Source organism: Glycine max, chromosome 19 (genome assembly GCF_000004515.6).
Source record: "Glycine max cultivar Williams 82 chromosome 19, Glycine_max_v4.0, whole genome shotgun sequence".
NCBI classification, from domain to species: Eukaryota; Viridiplantae; Streptophyta; class Magnoliopsida; order Fabales; family Fabaceae; genus Glycine; species Glycine max.
The window spans coordinates 34,477,959-34,500,539 of NC_038255.2; the positions used below are offsets into that span (position 1 = coordinate 34,477,959).

The 22,581-nt window shown below is 30.5% G+C and overlaps 1 protein-coding gene, 1 non-coding gene and 1 pseudogene across 3 annotated transcripts; all 3 read left to right on the top strand.

Moving 5' to 3' along the window:
* Positions 1-1,554: 1,554 nt before the first annotated feature.
* Positions 1,555-5,925, top strand: LOC106797377 (cytochrome P450 78A5-like; annotated as a pseudogene). The gene is made up of 3 exons (XR_005890062.1): positions 1,555-1,710; positions 4,216-4,952; positions 5,125-5,925. The product of XR_005890062.1 is annotated as a cytochrome P450 78A5-like (transcript).
* Positions 5,681-5,931, top strand: MIR10196 (microRNA MIR10196). Its single transcript, NR_161654.1, has one exon. It is a non-coding gene; the product is annotated as a microRNA MIR10196 (primary transcript).
* A 12,811-nt stretch (positions 5,932-18,742) lies between these two features.
* LOC100805039 (GRAS family protein RAM1) lies at positions 18,743-22,581 on the top strand. The gene is made up of 2 exons (XM_003553909.4): positions 18,743-19,983; positions 21,339-22,581. The coding sequence occupies exons 1-2, from the start codon at positions 19,051-19,053 to the stop codon at positions 22,449-22,451; spliced, it is 2,046 nt and encodes a 681-aa protein (XP_003553957.1). The 5' UTR covers positions 18,743-19,050; the 3' UTR covers positions 22,452-22,581.

The following is a 22,581-nucleotide window of genomic DNA, read 5'->3' on the forward strand; positions in this document are numbered from 1 at the left end:
TTTTTTTTCTTTATATTTATATATGGTGGGTTGATAAGCTCACAAGCTAATCAAAATAACTTATAATTAAGCTCTCCAAGAAGCTTACGAAACACATTGATTTGGATTTTGAAATTTTTTAAATATTTCTAAACAGTAGTAAAATTTAGGGAAACAAATACGATACTATTTAAGGATAAAATCTCTTTATATATAGATATGCGTGAGTATTAATATTATTAGATCTTATTATATGATATAATAATTTTAATATATGATATTATATATGGAAAAATAATTATTTTAATATATAAATATTAAATTTATAACATAAAATGTAACCTTAATATTTGTGTTTAAACCTCGTGTTAATTTAGTTACTTTAAAAATATGTGTTTTAAAACAGAATATATACAGTTAAATAAAAATTATTCACAATAGTTTATTTAAAATATAAATTAAAAGATAATTTTTTTTGGTTATCATGTTTTCTCACCTTCTAATTATATATTTTCTTCCACAAGACTCAAACTTAAAAACTTGCTTAAAGAAATCGAGTTCAATATCACCTAAACTGACGATTAATTGGTATAGATTAGGAGATATAGATTATATTAAATAATTTGAAATTTTAAAATTTATTTCATAAATAATTTTTTTAAGGAGTCTTATAACTACTTTAAGACAATAGTAAAAATAGAAAACAAATTAATGTATATATAAAATTTTTATTATTATATATAGGTGTTTAATTTTGTAATATTTAATTTTTGTTTTGTAATATATTTTTAAGATATGTATATTTATATGAAAATTCATATATTATATTTGCCAAATATCATAATATATGATATTTAAAAATATAATATTTAACAAGAGAGATGATCAAATTACACTGGTATAATTTATATTATGCAAACTATTACACCTTCAATAATTTTATACAAGATGCGAATTTTATCAATCCAAAAGTTGGATTATAATTGTATACTATCTTAATTATTGTTTGAAATTTTGTCAAAATTAAACAATAATAAAAAAATCAAATAATTTATATTTTTGTATATTTTTGAAGTATATATTACGTCAACTTTTTTCGCTTACAAATAAAATATCAAATAATTTTGGATGAATATAACTTAATCTAATTGTGAGTTTTTACAAAATAATCTAACTAAGTTATTAAATTGTTTAATAAGTGATATATGCTATGATTGAGTGAACGTCTCTAGTGGCTCGACATAAAATTAGGTTGGGTCTAAAAAAATCACAACTTGCAAGAATATGGGTAAATCTTATTTAGGAGTTACTATTGGTACCATTAGAATTGCTCTTGGTCCCTACCAAGGGACTGTGACTTTTTTATTCCAAAAATACTCTCTCCACGAAGTCGTGATTCCGTTGAACAAAATGCACAATAGAATCATAATTATGTCGTGCACCAGTTTTTGCCCCCCAACATAGCGGAATCACAATTCCATTGTATAATTTTTTCTCACCCCAAACATAACAACGAAATCGTGTTTCACCCCCACTTAATCGAACAGAATCATGATTCCGTGCGATCAAATATCCATGTCGAAATTTAATTCTGTTATGGCAGAGGAGTGCACAACAGTGGATGTGCACAGTGGCACAATGATGGTGGAGAGGAGATCATGCATGGGTGGAGGTCATGTGCAAGTAGGGGCTCTGTGTGATAGTGATGGAGGGGAATGGTGGCGGTGCACGGTGTGGAGGAGATAGGATAGGGTGGAGGTCACGCACGAGCAAGAACTTTGCGAGTCAGTGATGGTGGGTAGTAGGTACTAATATTGTAGTCTCTATTACCTTTAACAGGTAATAAATATACTCTTTGGAGAAACTTAATGATATGCATGAAAAAAGTATTAATAAAAGTATTTTTATTTTCATATATATATATATATATATATATATTAGTACGTTGTTAAATCATCATATTAACTAAGACAAGAAGTAGAAGTTGAACTGGCATATTTTATATTTATAAATATTCAATTATATACTCTTTATACGAGATATTTATATTAATAATTATTTTAAAAATTATTATTAATTATTATACATATTTCCTATTAAATAAGAAAAAGCTTATATACAAATATTATAAGTGCTTTTAATAATGTTTTCCAATTAAAATCAGAATTTCTCTATATGGTAAAAAAAAAATTTAGTGAGTCCAAATATTTGTTCAATATTTTAATAACATCTTTGTGACTATCAGAACATACCAATTAAATTGTATTGTTTGTTTGGGTACATTTGCCTAAAGTAATTTTTATATATAGAGTGAATGATAATATTTTGTATTGTTAATCTGTTTTGCATTTTCATAAATATCCTCATATCAACATTGATGTAGCAATTATGGCTTTATTTTAAATCACTACATAAAAATTGAAAGTCTTTTTTTTTATATAAGGAATTGAATAATGTTTGTAGTAGGGCTCTTATTCTTCTTTCAATATACATCACCCAAATGTTTTCTTTCCTATTTATACACACACACATGTGGTTTTGGGTGGGCCTTAGAAGAAAAGGATTTTCTAATTAAAATATTTTATAGAAATTTTTTGGACCTTTGTGTTGGGCTTTTGTATGCATAAGCCTAACTTATCTTAAAAGTTGTATTATGTCCCTTAACCTAACATTTTCCTCCTTTTCATACTCATGCCTCTTCGGCAAACCATGCCAACAGATTTGTTGTATCTGTAGATTCATAAACCATCAAAACCATGTTGCACTTTCATCCTTTTGTCGTGGATCAATTCTTTCGAGGTAAGAGGAGTTAGATTATCTCACTCATGAGTGTGGCTTTGTTGAGGGTAGAGAGATTGACCCTAGATCTCGAATTGATTATAATTATGTGATTGTGTGTGAAAAGGGATGGGATTTCCCCAAATCCTTGATGTGTTTTGGGATTAAAATTTGAGATTGAATTGTGCGCTATAGTTAATTGCATTTCCCCTTATTTTTTGTGTGATACTGGAATTGATAACTTGATAATTAATTTGAATTCTTGTTTGAAATTAGCAAAGATAATCGATATACTTTGTCCTTTAATGAGTTAATTTGGGTTTCAAATTATTTTGAATTAAGACCTCTAGTTCAAAGAACCCTATCTAAAATGTTTTGTTCGTCGCATCTCACTTTGTGAGGAAGGGCTCTCATAGATCCAAAAAAGTCCAAAGACTAAAGCAAGTCCCTAAAAGGGATTCACTTAGCCAGAATGTTGGCTCATTGAGTGAAAATAAGTTAGGGATGACATCAATTTCGCACTAAGCGAGATTTGTTCTCACTGAACAAAAAGAAGTCAAAGAGCACATCAATTTCATGCTAAACGAGATTCATTCTCACAGATTGAAAATAAGTTAGAGAGAACATCAAGTTTATACTAAGCAAGATACATTTGTGTTGAGCAAAAATGATATGAAGAATTGGTTTATGATCCTTGCAATGTGTTGTTAAATGAGATTTAGTTTCACTAAGCAAGTAGAGTAAATGTCACTAAGCGAGTTTGTTTCTTGACAAGCAAAAATGAAACATAAAACTTAGGATTTTCCCTATGTTGTGTTGCTATGTGAGGGCATCCTTCACCAAGTGAAAACACAGTTTTAGAGTATGAAAGCTTACTTTTTTAAATACATGGTGTCTTTGAAATAAGAATATGCCAATATTAATGACATGAAATGCTTGATATGCTTATATGTGATGTCCGGCCAAATCCTAAGGAGTGACCTTAGGGAGAAGACCTTGGTTTATGTTTTGTTGCCTTGGTTTTACTTATTTGGGTCTTGCATAGCTTTAGTGCATTTGACATCGAGGCATGAATATTTTATTTTTATTTTAATCATAATCAACTTAAATATGATTTAGTTAAAATCATAGTCTTATTTAGGGCATTGGGATAAGGGATGGCCAGATTAGGATGGACAAGCAGAAGGTGAAGGCAATAGAAGAGTGATTTTTATGTTTTACTAGATAAAGGTTACAAATGAGATAATAATACTAAGACACCATTGCTTTAGCATAGAAAATTAATACATACTATCAACACACACACACACATTATAGTACCTCATATCTTTCTATTTTTCTTGTTGTAATGTATTTTGAATAATGGGTTTTCATTGCTTTTGTTTAGGTAAAATCTGCAAATTAAGTTGGCGGAATCATCTTGATCCTTGACCTAACAAAAATCCTTTTACAAAATAGGAAGAAGAATTACTTGCAGCTCATAAGCTTTATGGGGCAAGCTTGGCAACCATTGCAAAGGTATTTAATGGTAGAACTGAAAATGCCTTGAAGAATCATTGTCATGTTTTAATGGCAAGAAATAGTCGGGAATCCAAGAAGACAAGCTATCAACCCTTTGAACTTCTCTTTCATCGTGCAATGGGGTTTGCACCCTAGGGTGAGTATTGGAAGAACCTAAGGAGGATTTATGTGACTCATATGTTTTCTTTGAGAAGTATTTCTACTTTGGCTAGTTTTGGGCTCGAGTTGGGGCCCAAATGGTGAAATAAATTGTAGGCATGGCGGGGAAGGACAATGTATAGAAGGAGAGGAAGGTGCTGCATTTTGGATCGTTGAATAATGTGATGAAAATTGTGTTTTGAAGGAGCTATGTGTTTGGTGAAGGGGTGGTGGGTGTGAGCTTAAGGAGTTGGTGAATGAGAGGTATGATTTGCTTGGGGTATTTAACTAGAGTAACTACTTCCCACTTTTGGGTTTGTTGGATTTGCAAGGAGTGAGGAAGAGGTGCAAGAGTTTGGTGGATAAAGTGAATGTTTTTGGTGGGGAAAATCATTTTGAAGCATGAAGTGAAGAAGGTTGTTGAAGGTAAGGATAAGAACAGGGTTATCGAGAGCTCTAGTGACTTTGTTGATGTGATGTTGGATTTGGAGAAAGAAAATAGGCTTTAAGACTCTGATGTGGTTGTTGTTTTATGGGTAAGCTTTTTCTTATTTAATCTCATGTTCATTACTTTTTTACCTTTCAGATAATTATTTGGTTTAACTTTTTATCATTTATAGTACATGCTAATTTGAATCTACCTTATTAATCACCTTATGAATGTGCCAATGACAAACTAATGCGATTTAATGTGATTTTACTTTTCAGGAAATCATATTTAGAGGGATTGATATAATGGCTATCCTTCTAAAATGGATACTAGCTAAGATGGTTATGCATCCAGATATCTAAGCAAAGGCTTAGTCTGAAATTGACCCTGTGGTTGGTATTAACTGTAGTGTAAGTGATGGCGACCTTCCAAACCTTCCTTACGTGCGTGCCATAGTGAAGGAAACCCTAAGAATGCACACATCGAGTCTTTTTTCTTTTCAAAGGCCAAGCATTCCGTACACGACACATAAATTGGCAACCACTTTATTCCAACTGGCACCACTACTACGGTCAAAATATGGGCTATTACTCATGACCAAGATGTTTGGTTTGAGCCAGAACAATTCAGGGCAAAGCATTTTCTAAAGGATGATGATGTACCAATTATGGGGTCTGATCTTAGGTTGGCATCTTTAAGCTTTTGAAGAAGGGTGTGCCCTGAAAAAGCCATGGGCTTGGCCATTGTTGAACTATGGCTTGCTATGTTCTTACAAAACTTCAAATTAATGGATGCCTTGTGATTTTCATGTAAACTTGTCTGAGTGCTTGAAGCTCTCTATGGAAATGAAACGCTCGCTCACAACCAAAGTTGTTACAAGACCTATTTCTCTTGCTCGTGTCAACCAGTTTGGTTAATCAAATAACCTTGTTATGGAATGTGTTAGAGTATCCAAAATGATCAGATACTCCAACCCATTATGTAGCAAGGTTATTTGCTTTGATTAACCAAACCGGTTTACACAAGCAAGAGAAATAGACCATGTAACAACTTTGATTGTGGGAGAGCATTTCATTTCCATAGAGTGCTTCAAGCACTCAGACAAGTCCACTCCAAAATCACAAGGCATCCATTTGAAGTTTTGTAAGAACATAGCAAGCCAAAGTTCAACAGTGGCCAAGCCTATGGCTTTTCCAGGGCACACCCTTCTTTTAGAGCAAAAAGGTGTCAACCTAAAATCAGACCCTGTAATGGCACATCCTCATCCTTCAGAAAACGCTTTGGCTTGAACAATTTTTGCTTAGACCAAACTTGTTGGTCGTGAGTGATAAGCAACATGTTGACCATAGCAGTGGTGTCAGTTGGAATAAAGTTGTTGCCAATTTGTGTGTCATGAGTGGAAAGCTTGGCCCATGTGATAAAGGTCATGGGTTCAATTCCCATTAAGACACTTTTTTCCACTCAATTTAACTTCTTGCCATATAAGTTTCACCTTAGCAATAATAGTCAACTGATAGAAGGACCAAAATAGTTTAAAAAATAAGGGAACTAAATGTCTTGATTTTAAAATAAGAGACCATAATTGCAAATTAAGTATTATATGGGACAAAAAATATATTTTAGCCTAGTTTTTGAAACCAAAATTCAAAATTTGGTCCAATCTATTATTTTTTTTGTTTATTTGATTTTCACTAAGTTTTTATTAGACTAGATTATATTATGAATATATCTAGTACACAAGGGTGGTTCAACATTTAAGAAATTAAATTTTATAAGTATGAAAACTTTATATATTTCCAACACTTAACTTTTGAAATGTTGAGTTCTATTAATGTCATGAAAATTTTCAAAAGTACATAAATTTTTCAATTTTCCATAACTTTGGAAGTGATTTTTATAGATGGGTGTGGTATTTATATTTTCTCCAAAAAAGTTACATAAAAATAATTTATTCCAAAAAATAATTCATTGAAATTCATATACTTTTTAATATTAGTAGAGTTTTATGAATTATAGAAAATCTTGATAGTCTTGATTGAATATCACAAGAATTTTTTTATTAGAAAAAAGTCTTTTAAAATCCTTTGAAATTCTAATTAAATACATCCCAAGTAATTTGATCCTCTCTATTTATAATTTTTTTATAAAATTTAATTATGTATCATATTTAATAATACAATAATTAATGTCTTAGAAGGAAGAAATTTCTTTCTTTCTTTATATAATAATATTAAATTATTCAGTTGATCCTTGATGCGATAAAGTATTATAGGAAGATAGTTTTTTTAGCTTAAGAACTCAATTAGAAATAATTTAGGCACCAACTGAATAATTTAGTCTTATAAATACATACACTAATAGCATATTAAATGCTATATTAATATTTGATTCAAGTGTATTTTTTATATTTTATTTGTTTAAAATATGTTTTATATACAATCATAATAAAATGTGACATGTGTGTGTGCATGCATGGGTGCTTGTGTGAGAGTACTTTTTTTCCTCATATTTTTTTATTATCATTTTGAATTTTTGGAAACTCATTTTTGGAGTTATTTTGTCTTAATTAGTAGTCTTGAGTTTTTGTTAAATGACTGGCTTGAGTATGAATTCTTTATTTGCAATTACGTTAAATAATGCTATCTTTAGTGGAGAATACTTGTAGTTCGAGTCTCTTAAAAAAGTTCTTTAAATAAAAAAATATCTATTTTCTTATCAAAATTAAATAATAGTTTTGCCCATACTTGTAAATAGCTGTTAATTCATACAATAACAAATTATAGGATAAAATACACTATTAGTCCTTTATTTTTTTTCATTATATTCACTTTGGTATATTATCCATAATAAAGTTTAATTTAGTATTTTATGTTTATAAAGTGACTCCAAACTATCATTCCAAAACAATGGTCATGTTCGATTTAGGAGCACAATTTTGAACCCTTTTTTTACTAATTTAATATGTGAAACTTGTCTCATTAGATAGATTTACGTACATAAGAATTATATAATCCAACGGATGTTCAAGAAAATATCATAAATATGATAAAATGACATGAAAATTTACTTTCACAAGCAACCAAAAATTGAAAAATCAAATATCAGTTTTTTTATTTTGTTGCTCATGAGACTAATTTTTATAATTTTTTTACCATGATTATGACTCTTGGTTTGAACACCAACTAGAGCCAATCTAATGATGAGTGAGAGCTAAAGCAAATTTAAGAGAAACTTTTTTCTTTTTTTACTTCAAATGAGAGGTATATATGTTAGACCATTTTTGCCAATATATGAGACTTTTTTGTCAACATATGGAGCATTTTTTGCTTTATAATAAATAAATAAAAAATTTGTTGGTAAGCCTAAAATTTGTACTTTAGTTACTTTATCCTTAGGTTGGTCCTAATACTGGGTTACCTAGTTTTCATATAAGATAATTTATTGGATTTTTTTTATCTCCAATTAGTTAAAAAAGGAGTTCAAAATTGTGTCCCAATTTTTTTTATCTCCAATTATTTGATTAATTTATATATATATATATATATATATATATATATATATATATATATATATATATATATATATATATATATATATATATTTACTTTTCTCCCCTCTATTCAAGAATAAGGCAATAAATTAGCCATAATAGACAAGGCATTAAAATTTAAAAACATATTTGAAAATTTTGACAGTCAAATTAACTCTTCTTACTATGAGATGGTGTAAATCATGAAGCAAGTTGACTATATTTATAAAAATATATTAATTTAAATCAATAGTAAATAAGACTTTACTCATTTTTACATATATTTTCACTTTAGAAGAGTTAATATGTGGTCGTATATAGTGTTATTAAACTTCTCTTAACACCTAAATTTTACTTTAAAATTTAGTTGTTGAGGATTTTGTAGAATGACGGTCGGTCAAGGTGGAATTCAGCTAACTTTTTTTGTCACCTAAATGAGGTCATGGATAGTCTGGTATGATAGGAAATTAACGACTTATCAATATTAGCCAAACAAGAAGGTTAACTGAACTTGGACAAGGTTAATACGACTATCTACAATGTTAGCCAAAATGACAAAACTCGACTAATTTTAAGGTTAGCTGAATGAGTAGAAGATCAGTTCAACTATGTTGAGTATTAACGAAGTGGAAGATTAAGTTAACTTTAGTGTTAGTTGAACATGGATAAGGTCACTTTGGTTACTTACCATGTTAGTCGAACGACGGATTTTGACTAACTTTAAGCATACGAAAATTAGCTAAATTAAGTCAGATTTAATTTAAAGATAAGATGATATTTTTCACGATTTTATGATATTCGAATGACTAACGGTTAAACTGGTGTTCCCTAACAAATAGGAAGTGGTTGTCATCTTTTCCCATGCTTGAAATAATTAATTGACTTGTGAACGAGGAGAACATGCCTAGATTTTAACAACAATCACCAACCATTACCAGAACATAAGTCTGCCTCAAAATTAGTCAGTTGAAATCAATTGTTAACAACTATTGCTGGGTTAAAATCTAACTATTGTTTGTCAAAATCTAACTAGTGCTTGTCGAATTCAATTGCCAGATTTAGCAAAACACTAATCGAATGACCCCCAAACCTACTTGTGTAACTCACAACCCACAAGTAGAAGAACATGGTACATGAGGGATTTTGAGTTTGTAGCTTATAAATAGGTCTCATACTTCAAATTTTAGGCACACAATCAATCCAACACAAGTCTATTATTCAATATTTTTTTCTTTCTTCTTCTTATTTCTTTACATTACAACTTTCTTTTACTGCTTTCACTTGCAGCCCTTCGTTTATAGTTTTTCACCCTTTGCACGCAAGTCTTCTCTTACTTCATCTTTGTTCACCTACACTAAGCACTGTTTGAAAAAGCTTAGAGCCCATGGGCAAGGAGCAAAATTTTCTTATTCGGATAAATTAATTATTTTATCATTATTTAGAATTGTGTTGAAACAAGACTGACCAACTTCTCATGTAATTTTGGATTAATCAGGGTTAGATAAGTCATTTTTAACTATAAGAATGGATCAAAGTAGAAGGAAAATAAACATCTTTTGTTATCAACAAAACTATCTTATTTTTTTGTAATTTTTTGAAATAATTAAAATATATTTTCTTTTATTAAATGAATCATATAAATTGTACTAAAATATATTAAGTATGGAAGTGTAGTAGGGTGATTTTTCACGCAACTAACAAAGAATTCAGTATGACACCCCTGGTCTGAACGCTAAGTAATAAAGTCTATATCCAAATCCATGCATTTGCTAAGTTAGAGTATGTTTAATTTTAAAATTAAAATAATTTTAATTTTTTTAATTAGCTAAGTATCAGAGTCTATATTAAACTTCATGTATCTTCTAAGAAATATTCTTATGACTGAGAACTTGAATTTAATTTATAACATATAGACAGATAAATGTATAGATGATACATTTATAATTCATCATCTCAACATATTTATAATTAACAAGCATACCTTGTGTGTGCTCTTACTTCTAAGTCATGTGATTATGTTGAGATTTGTATCTCTTGTTCTTGCTTCATGCAATTGAAATTGTCATGAACATAAGTATTATGCTTTGAATATTATTCAATTTTATTGTATAGTATCATGCTTATTTGTTTTGACAACTTGAGATAATTAAGTAGACGGTTCTAGCCGCAAAAAAGTTGTAAAAAATAATTAAAAATAATTTTACTAAATACTAATGGAAGAGGTGATGGTGAAGGGAGGTTAATTTCAGGTTCGGAAAGTGAGAGGAAAGGGGAAAGTGTGATGGTTAAAAATGGTTATGATAAATATTTAGCTCTGGCTCTCTTCAAAAATATGAAGTGGGGTGGGATAAAGTTAGATGATTTTAGCTAAAAAATACAAGCATTGACCAAGCTGTTACTTTTCCTATAAAAAATAAAAGTGATGATCTAGTCGTTGCTTACATATAAAATTATGAGTATTAAACATATATGATTAATTTAAATAAATAATGAGTAATTTAGATTTAGATGAAAGAGTAAATTTTAAAAATAGAATTAGCTTGTAACTAAAAGAAAATGAGATATAAGAAAAAAATAAAATAAAAATTTAATATTTAAAATGAAAAATAATCAAAACTGATATTTGAGGAGGAGTAGAAAAATTTCAAATGTAAAAAAAAATTGATAACAATGTGGAATTTAAGAATTTTAAAAATATAAAAAAATGATACATGATAATGAAACTACTTGCACAAGAAAAAAAGAGAATAAAATAGAATAAAATAAAAACTCACATTAAAAAATAATGACTCAAATTTACAACAGAAGAATTTGACTAAGTTTACACTCCATGACCATTAACCCTTGTTCTTAACTAGTAATTTAGTTTGTGTAATGCACATAATAAATTTTTATTTTATATAATTAATTAAAGTCTATAATAAATTAATATTTCAAATATATTATTATATTATAATTAAAAATTTTAATAAAAAATATGTTAGACATATAAAAATTTATGATAAATATTTATATTGTACTATAAAGCTATTTTTAACTATTGATTATTGAAAAAGAAATAAAAATAATATATTAAAAATGATATAGAATTATGAAAAATTCCTAAAAATGTTTTCGTCTCGTTTCGTCTTCAACAGCTAAGTATGGTTATGTTAATGTAGAAATAGAAGTGCAAATCAAATCACAACCAATTTGAGTATTTGACTTGGCCCTAAATCCTAATTATATGTAGTGGAAGATGATCCGAAGAGATCATGAGGTGATGGAGGATAGTCCGAAGTAGGTATTGAAGGATAATGATATTTATTAAATCTCAAGCTATGCTAACAATTGAACTCTCACTTTGAGTACGCCATGTATACCATTTACAAATTCCAATAGAACCATAACGAAATAGCATCTGTTTTAGAACATCAAAACAATACATAAAACAAGTTTTAACGCTGATAGAACGTGAGTTTGACCTTCACTACTACATTATTTATATAAACTGCATGCTCCACTTTATTAAGACCTTTTTCCGTCCTTTTCATTTGCCCTATTTTCCACTGCCAATTAATTAATGTAAGGGTCAATTTATCTCTGAGTGCGGGCCTTTTTAAAAGCTGCTTCTTTTGTCACAAAATCTATCCCTGAGAGGGAAAAGAGACTTACTATTATATATAAATAACAAACGGTTTTGTATGTTTTCACTTTTCAACCATATGACATATATAGTTGATTGAAATTGAATCTCACGATTAACATAGATATTGTATACCTGGACATTATTTCCTCTGTGCTTTAACTACTGTTTTATATTTTATATATAAATTAAAGAATCAAAGTTTTATTTCTATTTACTGTTACTTTAGATTTGTGGAAAGTAATATAATTTTTTCGCTTATACCAAAAGTTTCTAGCTTGGGATAATTTTTTTTTATATTATCAAACAATCTAGATAGATTGTGATTAGAAAACATTGTGCATACACTATTTATCCAAAGAATAAATGACATATATAGTCAATCAAAACCCACATAAATAATTGATATACAGGTTGTGAAGACAATTTGCAAACTAAAGATGTGCTGATACTTGAGATTTTGGCCATTTTTTTCTCCCATTGTAAGTGTTTATCTGTGCTACCACAGTGACTAAGCTTGTTAGCGATAGCGAGGAACCAAAGAATTGCATTCAATAAATGAAACTTCAAACTAGCTAGGGTTTTAATTTTGGCGAATATGACTGAAAAGTTGATAGGAGAGTCTTCAGATTATAATTTTCTGAGAAACTGGAACAATGGTTTTCAAACTGAGTTTGTAACTTAAACTTTTGGTTATTTGCTTTTAAGCACATCTCATAATAGAGAAAGAGATTGAGCTTTTTCAAGTTAGTCATGAGATTTGTCGAACAAAACGTTAAATAGGCTTCTCTTGAAAAAAATGTTTATATTGCTAGATACACGATTATTGGATTTATATCTACCACAAGAATTCTAGTTATCACAGTAGGTCAATTACAGTGAGTTGTGAGACGATCGACAATATGATTTTTTTGAGTAAATGTTTCTGGATCACTTATGATTTTTGAGTAAATTAATTAAGAAGCTCAGTTTTATTATGGAATCAATAATATTTAAGTTATTTCAGTGGGTGAAAACTTCAGACTTCAGTCCTCCTTAACCTAAACTTGGTTTAGAGTCTCCCTTAGTTAGAGAGGTACGTAGTTTCTAGGTGAAACTAATTTGGTTTGGAGGTTTGTTTGTAAAAAAATATGGCGGGAAAGTTTCATGGGGCACTAAAAAAAGTTCAACTTAAGGGACATTGAATTCTTTTTCCATTTATGATTAAAAGTTCAACTTAAGGATACCCGAGTTTTGGGATAGATGTAAACTTGACACTGATGAAAGTATACATCCAATGTTGTTTTGAGCGCTGCATTCATTTGGCTATGTAAGGGTGCTGCATATTTTAGACATATACAGATTCCGTGTACATATTATTGGGTACATGATATCTTGTACTCAATTTTTAATGAATTTTGCTTATCCAAAAAAAAAAATACTCAAGTTTTTCTTTTTTCATTTATATGATTCAAGTTTAAAGAGAAAAAAAAGTAGAAATGAAAAAGAAATTGGAAGAAGCAGCAACACTATATCTTCGTCTTGGGTGATATCATCATTATTTATTTCATCTTTCTTGCCATTCCATCATATTTGTTAAGAAATTCATTTTTAAAATTTACTTTTTGTACATTTCTTCTTGATAAATTAAGTCAATTTTGTAAAATTAAATTAGCCTTAAAGTTACTTTATAAATTTTTTTGAAATCATCAATTTTGAAATATGTATTACTAACACTTTAATCTTTAAAAAAATTTGTCTTCAAATATTTTGTCAATATTGAAAAACTGAAGTTATTAATTTATTTCTATGAAGATTTTTTTAAAAGGGTATGTCTACAGTGGAGAAGTTTCAAGTGGTCCACCGGTGGACCTGTTAATTTTACCTACAATAAAAGGTCAAAGTACCGGTTAATCTTTTATATATTTAAACTAATCTTTTTAATTAACACTAATTGCTTTTCTTTGTTTTTTCATTTTTCTTAAATCATTTTTTGCACCATCTGCTCCCTCCCTTCCAGATCTGGATTTTCTTTTTCCGATCTACACAAGTGACTACACCAGCAAAAAAGTAATAATCTCATTTTGATTTCCATTAAAAAAAAAAAAAAGTAACAACGATTTCTGATTTCAGAGTGCAACCATGCATATTGACTAGTATCTAAATGAGATCCATATTGACTATAACAACCCAATTTGTTCAAAAATCTCAATTACAGTAAACAACAAAGATACTTTAATTTCCTACAAGTGCAATTTTCGAAAACTCAACTACAGTGTACCCAACTCAAATTAAAACTAAACTCAAAACATTCCAACTCTAATTAACCATTATCAAAAACTGAAACCCAATCCTAGGCGAGCAGAAGCCGGAGATGACCAGGTCATGGAAAGGAGGAAGAACCACTCGTGTCAGTGTTAAAAGAAAACCAAGAAAATGAAAGAGGGAAACAGTATCTCACAGAGGTGGCATCGACGCGAGAAGATGAAGTTGTCGTCTTCGGAGAAGAAATCGTTGGCTGTGGAGATGGAAGGTCACGTAGTGCATCTAGAAAAGGTCAATAGAAAATGAAAGTGAAAGAGGATTCGGATTAAAAAAAATTAAAACTTTTAATTAATTATTAACTACTTAATTGTATAAAAATTTATTTTTTAACAATTAATTAAAATACATGTTGAGTGGTAATTTGACTTGCTATTATAGATAAAATTACATGATGCACCGATGGACCACTTAAAAACTAGTCCACCCTAGAGAGACCCTTTTTGAAAACAATATTTTTTTCAATTTTTGTTCTGTTGTGAGTTTAGACTGTAAGTCAAGCTAAAGATATAAAATTTGTTTATTTCAAAGTTTTTTATAATTAATTTTGAACTTTTAAATGAAATTAGGATATATATCTAATTCATCTTAACCTCAAATTTCATCTTAACGGGTTGAGTTATTGTTGGACGCAACATCCATAAACTCAATGAATGACACCAAAAGTATGCTTAACATTGCAAATTTATGACTTGACCCTCTCAGGTGTTTTAGTCAAGCTATGATTAGTTACGTACTAACTTTTCATTAAAATAACTTCGATAAAAATGATCAACTAAACCATTTAAAACCTTAAGCACCTACTAACAAGCTTTTAATGAACGGAAAATCTAAGTCTAATCATATACAGCATGTACGGTACGCAAATATTTCATGTTATCAAATATGGTAATATTTGATCCATATATATTGTTTTTTAACTACTTAATTTGCAGTCTGTACACCTTACTTTAGCTTATGCATCAACGTTTTCCCGTGAATGTATAAGAATCACAACAAATGAGACAAGGGCCACTTTAAAGTCCAAATAGTCCAAGTAAGAGCTTTTGGCTAAAAAAAAGATTTTAAATTTTTTTTTAGTACTAATATACCTAAAAAAAATTATTGTAAAATTATATTTAAAAATAAATTTTAATTAAAATATTAAAATAACATTTAATTTTTTATTAATATCGTAAATAACAATTAATTTAAAATAAAATAATAATAATTTTAATAAATTATTTTATAAATAAATAAAAAAATTATTCTTAAATTTATTTTAAGTCCCTCAAATTCTTAATTCTTAACTCACTCCTGAGACAATAGCAAAGAAAAGTAAGTAGCATAAAAAAGCATTATTTTTTTCCCATAAACAAATTCAACCAGATGTGCTGCTTATAGTGAAGCAAGATTAGCTGAATGGTTAAAATAATTGAAGTGGGAGGATAAAAGAACGGTGAAATGGAAATTAAAGATTAATAATTGATGACTCAAAATTCTTTACACATTAAGATAATTAAAGAGATGCCGCCGAAGAAATTAAGAAAAGGGTTGGAGACAAACAAACACTTCATTCCTTTGCCAAATCCAAAGGAGTAGGGCGGCCCACACCGACGTTGTATCCGACGACGTTGCCTATGTCTCTTTTCTTGTCTTTTTTTTTTTTTTTTTAATTTGCTTCTCATTTCATGCGTGACGTCCTCCTTTCATTTTCACCTCTTCCTAGATTGATTCGAGAAAATGTCAACACCATATAACTTACTTGGCTAGGCAATTCTTTCTATTAGCTGGGCTATTTAATTTCTTTGCGTGCAAAGAAAAATATACAAGTGAAATTAAAATTATAACTATTTAATTTGTCTTATGTCAAAGGTTTCTTCATAAAGTCTAAGAGGTTAATTTCTATTTGTCGTGAATGTACAAAAAAATTATATTATTGATGAATTAAAATTATGATTGACATAATTTTTATGTAATTATGATAAAAGTCTAACCAACTTTTTTAACATATGACAAGTTGTTGTTAGATTTACACCGTTAGTGTATCTATTATTTTCTAAAGAAATTATTTCTAAATAATTAAAATTAAATTTTATTACATTCTTAGTATAAATATTTTTACCCTAACATTTAATCAAAGTCATTCTAATTAAATATAACTTTCAAAGTAAATCAATAAAAGATAACTTACTATAAATGACAATTCAAGATTGGACCACAATATTATTTTTGTTTTTACGATTCAATATAAATGTTTTGTTTACATTACCAATACTATCTAATACAATTCCTAAGATCCACTAGAATCGGTCTAATGAAGGGATTGAAATAAATGCATGAGAAGTTAGTTTAGTTTGATCATTATTACTATTGCACACACACACAAAATGAATTCACAACTTATTCTTATTTCTCCACTTTTTTTTCCATATGAGACTACACATACTCTATGTGGGAAGCAATATTATATAAATCAAGTAAAATTATTATAAGTAACAAAGTTTTCCTTCCAAATATTTAACATAAATGCATAATAGTAATAATATTGTATAAGTTGATCCATGTATTTATTATTTTTTATCTTTTAAATGTGATAGAAATCATTTAGTTATATTATAATAGTGAAATTTAATTTTAGTAACTACTTCTCTCTTTATTACATTGATTTTCTTAAAACTAGTAAGCTTTGTGTTTATTGTAAACACATTATAATGTAGATAAAATAAAAAAAATATGAAAATGTTTTTGAAAAATATTATTTAACTAATAAAAATATTTAAATAACACTAAAAATCAAATTAAAATATAAAATACAAGTTTAAAAAATATTTAATTTCAAAAGATTATTTAAAAAAAAGTTAATCAATATAAAAATTTTGAGCCTTGAAACCTATCATGTCCCTAATGAGAATCTTGAAAATCCAATTCACCTAAACTATATAATAAAAAAATAAAACACTACAACATAGTCACGAAGGTGAATAAGTTATAAGGTTTTTAATTTTAACATAAAGTAAAGTCATTGAAATAAGATTAGTGAGTTGTGAAGGTAAAAATTATAAGGATTTAAGGTAAATATTAGTTTTAATATATTAGATAAGTACAGGTAAGACACAATATAGATAATAACATACTCATTCTTACCGTAAAAAAACACATACTCAATCTATTTCTATGTATTACCATAAAATTTTATAGACAATTACTCATTTAAATCTTTACCGGTTTGCATTGCAAGTATTTTTTATAAGAGAAATATTAGTGACATTTGAGAAACTATTAGGTGATTCAGGACTACTACATTTCTTACTAAGTATACTTTTTATTTAATAAGTATCTTATTATCAAAATTGATGACTTGATGAATTTGTTATAAGAAAGCAAAAACCTACATTGAATCATCAAATGTATGAATAACCTAGCATGAATGGTTTTAGTTTAACTAAAGATATTGAGTTTGAATCTTGGATATATAACTACATTAAATACTTAAAAAATATTATCTATTTTTTTAGAAGAGAAATTATTTGCTATTCAATCACTCATAATTTATATAAGAATTTTCAATAGAGCCATAATTGAGCTAAAATAAAAATTGTATAGTATTTTTTTTCATAGATTAAAAGCTTATTCTAAAAAATGTAAAGTTGAGAATGTAATATTCCCATATTTTATGAGTTTTGAAAAATATTCCTGACTAATGGTTATTCTTAAGAAAATAATTATATCACGATTTAAGTCATTTTTATTCTCATGATGAGAGGTGAAAAAGTTATATATATTTTCATGAAAATGTGGAAAGTTATGTCCTAACTCAATTATAACTTTCATATTTCACTCTTATTTTCTTTATTTCAATTATTCTAAAAATATTCTTGGAAATTTTAAAATCTAACTAAACGCATTTTTAAATGTTCTGAGGAATAACATTTCTGGTTATAATATTTTTGGGATGTGATTCTTGAGAATACAAGATCACTTCATAAAATAAACGCATCTTAAGTAATTGACACGTAGAAAACTTTTAGAATTTTTATATATAGTGTAGATAATAGAGTTACTATGAAAAACAAATAAGTTTACCATATTTAAAATATAAAATCATTTTTCTAATTATTTGAATAACATAATGTACGGTGGCAAAATATTACTACTGATGTACTGTTATTTAATTGTAATTTGTTAGGTCTAAGTAACCTAGTTGTCTATGATAGCTCTTTCTTTCCTTTTTTGTTTTTCTAAGAAATTATCAACGGATGCTTTCATGCCAATGATTCCTCAGGTGAGTATAAAAAGAACCTTGTAAGCAGATGGGCCGGCCCAAAGAAAGTGGGGCCCTCCCATCCATTTTGTCTTGTATTGCAATCACAAGTATTCCAAAGCCTTTTGGTAAACAGTTAAAACAGGTAGGCAAAAATGACAAAAAATAGGCCTCTGAAAATCCAGCAAACACTCTTAACATTACATGAATGGAGATTAGCAAAACAAACCTCCAATCACAAACTATTGGAATTAGGTGTTGTCTTTTGTGCCCCCTGCCTTCCTCAATAAGAAGAGAGAAATTAGAGACTTTGCTCTTTCCATAAACCAACCAATCTCCGTAGCACATAGCTGCTAGGACACACTACTAAGTCTAAATGAGAGCAAATTTGAGACACAGAAAAGGCATAAACACTTTCAAATAATAACACCTTTGCCTATCCTTGTGTGCCTCCTAGGAATTAATTGGAAATTAAGTTAACCGAAAAAGGAAGGAAGAAACAAAAAATGATGAATTCATTGTGTGGAAGCTCACTGTCCCTCAAGAGTGAGAACAACAACTCTAGAACCAAACTCCAACAACCCACTTCTTCAAATGACTCAGTTTTGCAATCCAAGAAAAACAATGCCACTCAATCCTCTGGTGATCTAGACCAAACCAGCCTAACCCCACCAAGCCTAAACCTTCCATCACTCAAATTTGACTTAGATGGAGATGTGGAAGTTCAATCACCAGATAGTTCAATGTGGGAATCTTTTTTTGCTGACCATATAGATGGTGATTTCATGATCTCTTCCCCAGTGAGGACCCCACAAGCAGCCTCTTCCTACAATTGCAACTACAACTATGCTCAGGGAATGCAAGGCCAGAGTCTCTCAGGGTGTTCCCCACCTCGTTTTTCATCATCACAAATTGGAGCCTTCAACAGCAGCAGCAGCCTCAACAAAGGGAAAGGACTCAGCCCCCTCCACAGGGTGTTCAACTCACCCAACAATCAGTACATGCAGCATGTTGAGAACCTCTCACTGCCAGCAATAGAAGAGTTCTTGGAGGACTACCAAACCAAGGTGTCTTCTTCTGATCACAACATTACAAGTTCATCTGAGTGCTTTGACTTGTCATCTCATCAAATCCCTTCGTCCATTTTGGATGGCTTGGCACTGCACAATTCCTCGAGGTACCATCGTGGATCGGTCGTCGACGAAGAATCGACGGTGCACGGTGGTGGCGGTGGTGGTGGTGGCTCTTCTCAGTTGTCACAAGAGAGTGACATCTATCACCAGATGGGGTCCATGGCTAGTGCTTCTCTTTCACAGGCTCTACAACAAGAACGCTACCAAGAGAAACAGCAAAAGCAACAAGCACAACAACTGCAACAACAACAACGGCAGCACCAGCAAGAGAATCTGATGGTGCCTATTCCGATCGAAATCGAGCAGGTAAAAAAATCTTCCATCAATCTTTTTTTATTTTTTATAACAAATGTTAATTGTTAGTTTCTTAATTTTTATTAGCAAGGAGATAGATGTCATGATACCAACCTTATATCTCCTTCCACAGATCCTACTTCACCGTAAAGCTTCAAACTTTTATTAAAATAATTAATAACTTCTGGCATATATATGGCATGAAAAAGGACCATTTCCATAACTGCTTTCGGGCTATTCTTGGATCAAACCTGTAGTTTCATCTCCATAATTATCGAAATAAAGATTTGTATTGAAGTCAACATAGGTTACTAAAACCAAACTCCATCCAATTCTAATAGTAGAATAACACTAAGGACAAAAACTATATACAAATATACAAGTTTTGTCCTTAACTCATTCAAATTTTGATGAATTTGGACAAAATTATCTAGAAATTCCTTAAATACTTTTTTTTTTGTTATTTTTCACTCAGTTTTATCACCATAGTTTGTCTCATAAAGGTTTACATAAAAAGCAACTATTGTAGTTTTTGGATCATTATATGACGATTTTTCAACTTTTTATTTTTTAGAATTTTTCATTTATAGAACTAAATAGATTAAAAATGATATTTCTCAATAACACCAAAGATAAGAATATTAAATGAATGAAATTAATATATGAATGTAACACAATGAGTAGAGTTATCTTGAAATTCTCTATGAAATGAGGCATGAAACGGAACCACTGTCAAGTTATGAAGATAAAACTCCAATTAGAGTATGAAAACAATACCTAGAGTACCTAAAAGTTATTGGAATAAGTTAGTTAAGCTTGAAAAAATGTTAACAATCCACTATTTTGAATGAGAAATTATTACATAGCTCAGGAATTCGGTCTTTTATGATTCCAATCAATATTTATATAACACTTATCCACTTTTTTCAATTTATGAAAAAAATGATAATATTAATTATGTGTCAAATGTAAATTAATGAGGATAAAAAAACTAATAATTTTTTCTTTTAAACTTTCTCTATATTATTAATTGAAATTCATCGGAATTAACTACATCTTATTCACTGATTTTCCTGTTTAAGTTCTAAATGAAATTTAACCAATTTACAAAAGCTTTAAACTATAAAAACAGGTGTTAGAAACAAAATCTCTCAAGCACACTTTTTCAAACACTATTTAATTACTTAAAATTTATTAAAAATTATAGAGTCACCAGAGAATCATTAAATATGAGTATATGACGGATAACTTATAAAATCTTGTCATTTTTTTTATAAACTACCGCTCATTAAAGAGAGTATGTTATTTCTTTTATGAAAGTAGATATGACACTCTTTCTAACCTTAGTGATCACACACATACTACAGGAGCAAGACAGCGGGCTTCAACTGGTGCACCTGCTCCTGGCTTGCGCAGAAGCAGTAGCCAAAGAGGAATACATGCTCGCAAGAAGGTACCTCCACCACCTCAACCGCGTCGTCACCCCCTTAGGCGATTCCATGCAGCGCGTCGCCGTCTGCTTCACCGACTCCCTAAGCGCCAGGCTCAACTCCACCCTCACACCCAAACCCGCAACGCCGTCCAAACCCCTAACCCCCTCCAACTCCCTCGAGGTCCTCAAGATCTACCAGATCGTCTACCAGGCCTGCCCCTACGTCAAGTTCGCCCACTTCACTGCCAACCAGGCCATCTTCGAGGCTGTCGAGATCGAAGAACGCGTGCACGTCATCGATCTCGACATCCTCCAGGGCTACCAGTGGCCTGCTTTCATGCAGGCCCTCGCGGCGCGCCCAGCGGGCGCACCATTCTTAAGGATTACTGGAGTGGGTCCCTTGTTAGACGCCGTCCGTGAAACCGGACGGTGTCTCACAGAGCTGGCCCACTCCCTACGTATTCCTTTTGAGTTCCACGCGGTCGGGGAACAACTTGAAGATCTCAAGCCACACATGTTAAACCGCCGTGTCGGGGAGGCGCTGGCGGTTAACGCGGTTAACCACCTCCACCGCGTCCCAGGCAACCACTTGGGCAATTTGCTGACCATGCTACGTGACCAGGCACCTAGCATAGTAACTCTGGTGGAGCAAGAAGCTAGCCACAATGGACCTTACTTTCTAGGGCGTTTTCTTGAGGCCTTGCATTACTACTCCGCCATTTTCGACTCATTGGACGCCACTTTTCCGGCGGAATCCGCGCAGCGGGCGAAGGTGGAGCAGTACATATTCGCGCCGGAGATACGGAACATCGTGGCGTGCGAGGGGGCGGAGAGGTTCGAGAGGCACGAGAGGTTGGAGAAGTGGCGGAAGATAATGGAGGGGAAGGGGTTCAAGGGGGTGGCGCTGAGTCCGAACGCGGTGACTCAGTCGAAGATATTGTTGGGATTGTATTCGTGTGAGGGGTATAGGTTGACGGAGGATAAGGGTTGCTTGTTGCTTGGGTGGCAGGATAGGGCCATCATTGCTGCGTCTGCATGGCGGTGTTGATGCTAATGCTATTACATACTCTTGCATTGAGTTAATTAAATGTGTTCTCTGTTTTGATTACTATGTTGCTAATTAATTGTTATACTTATTTACTTTTCCTGTTAGTTTTTAATGATATGTTAATGAATGG

Coding starts and splice junctions, on each gene's coding strand:
- LOC100805039 (XM_003553909.4), top strand. CDS start 19,051: ATGATGAATTCATTGTGTGGAAGCTCACTGTCCCTCAAGAGTGAGAAC. Junction 19,984..21,338: donor TTCCGATCGAAATCGAGCAG/GTAAAAAAATCT, acceptor CACATACTACAG/GAGCAAGACAGCGGGCTTCA.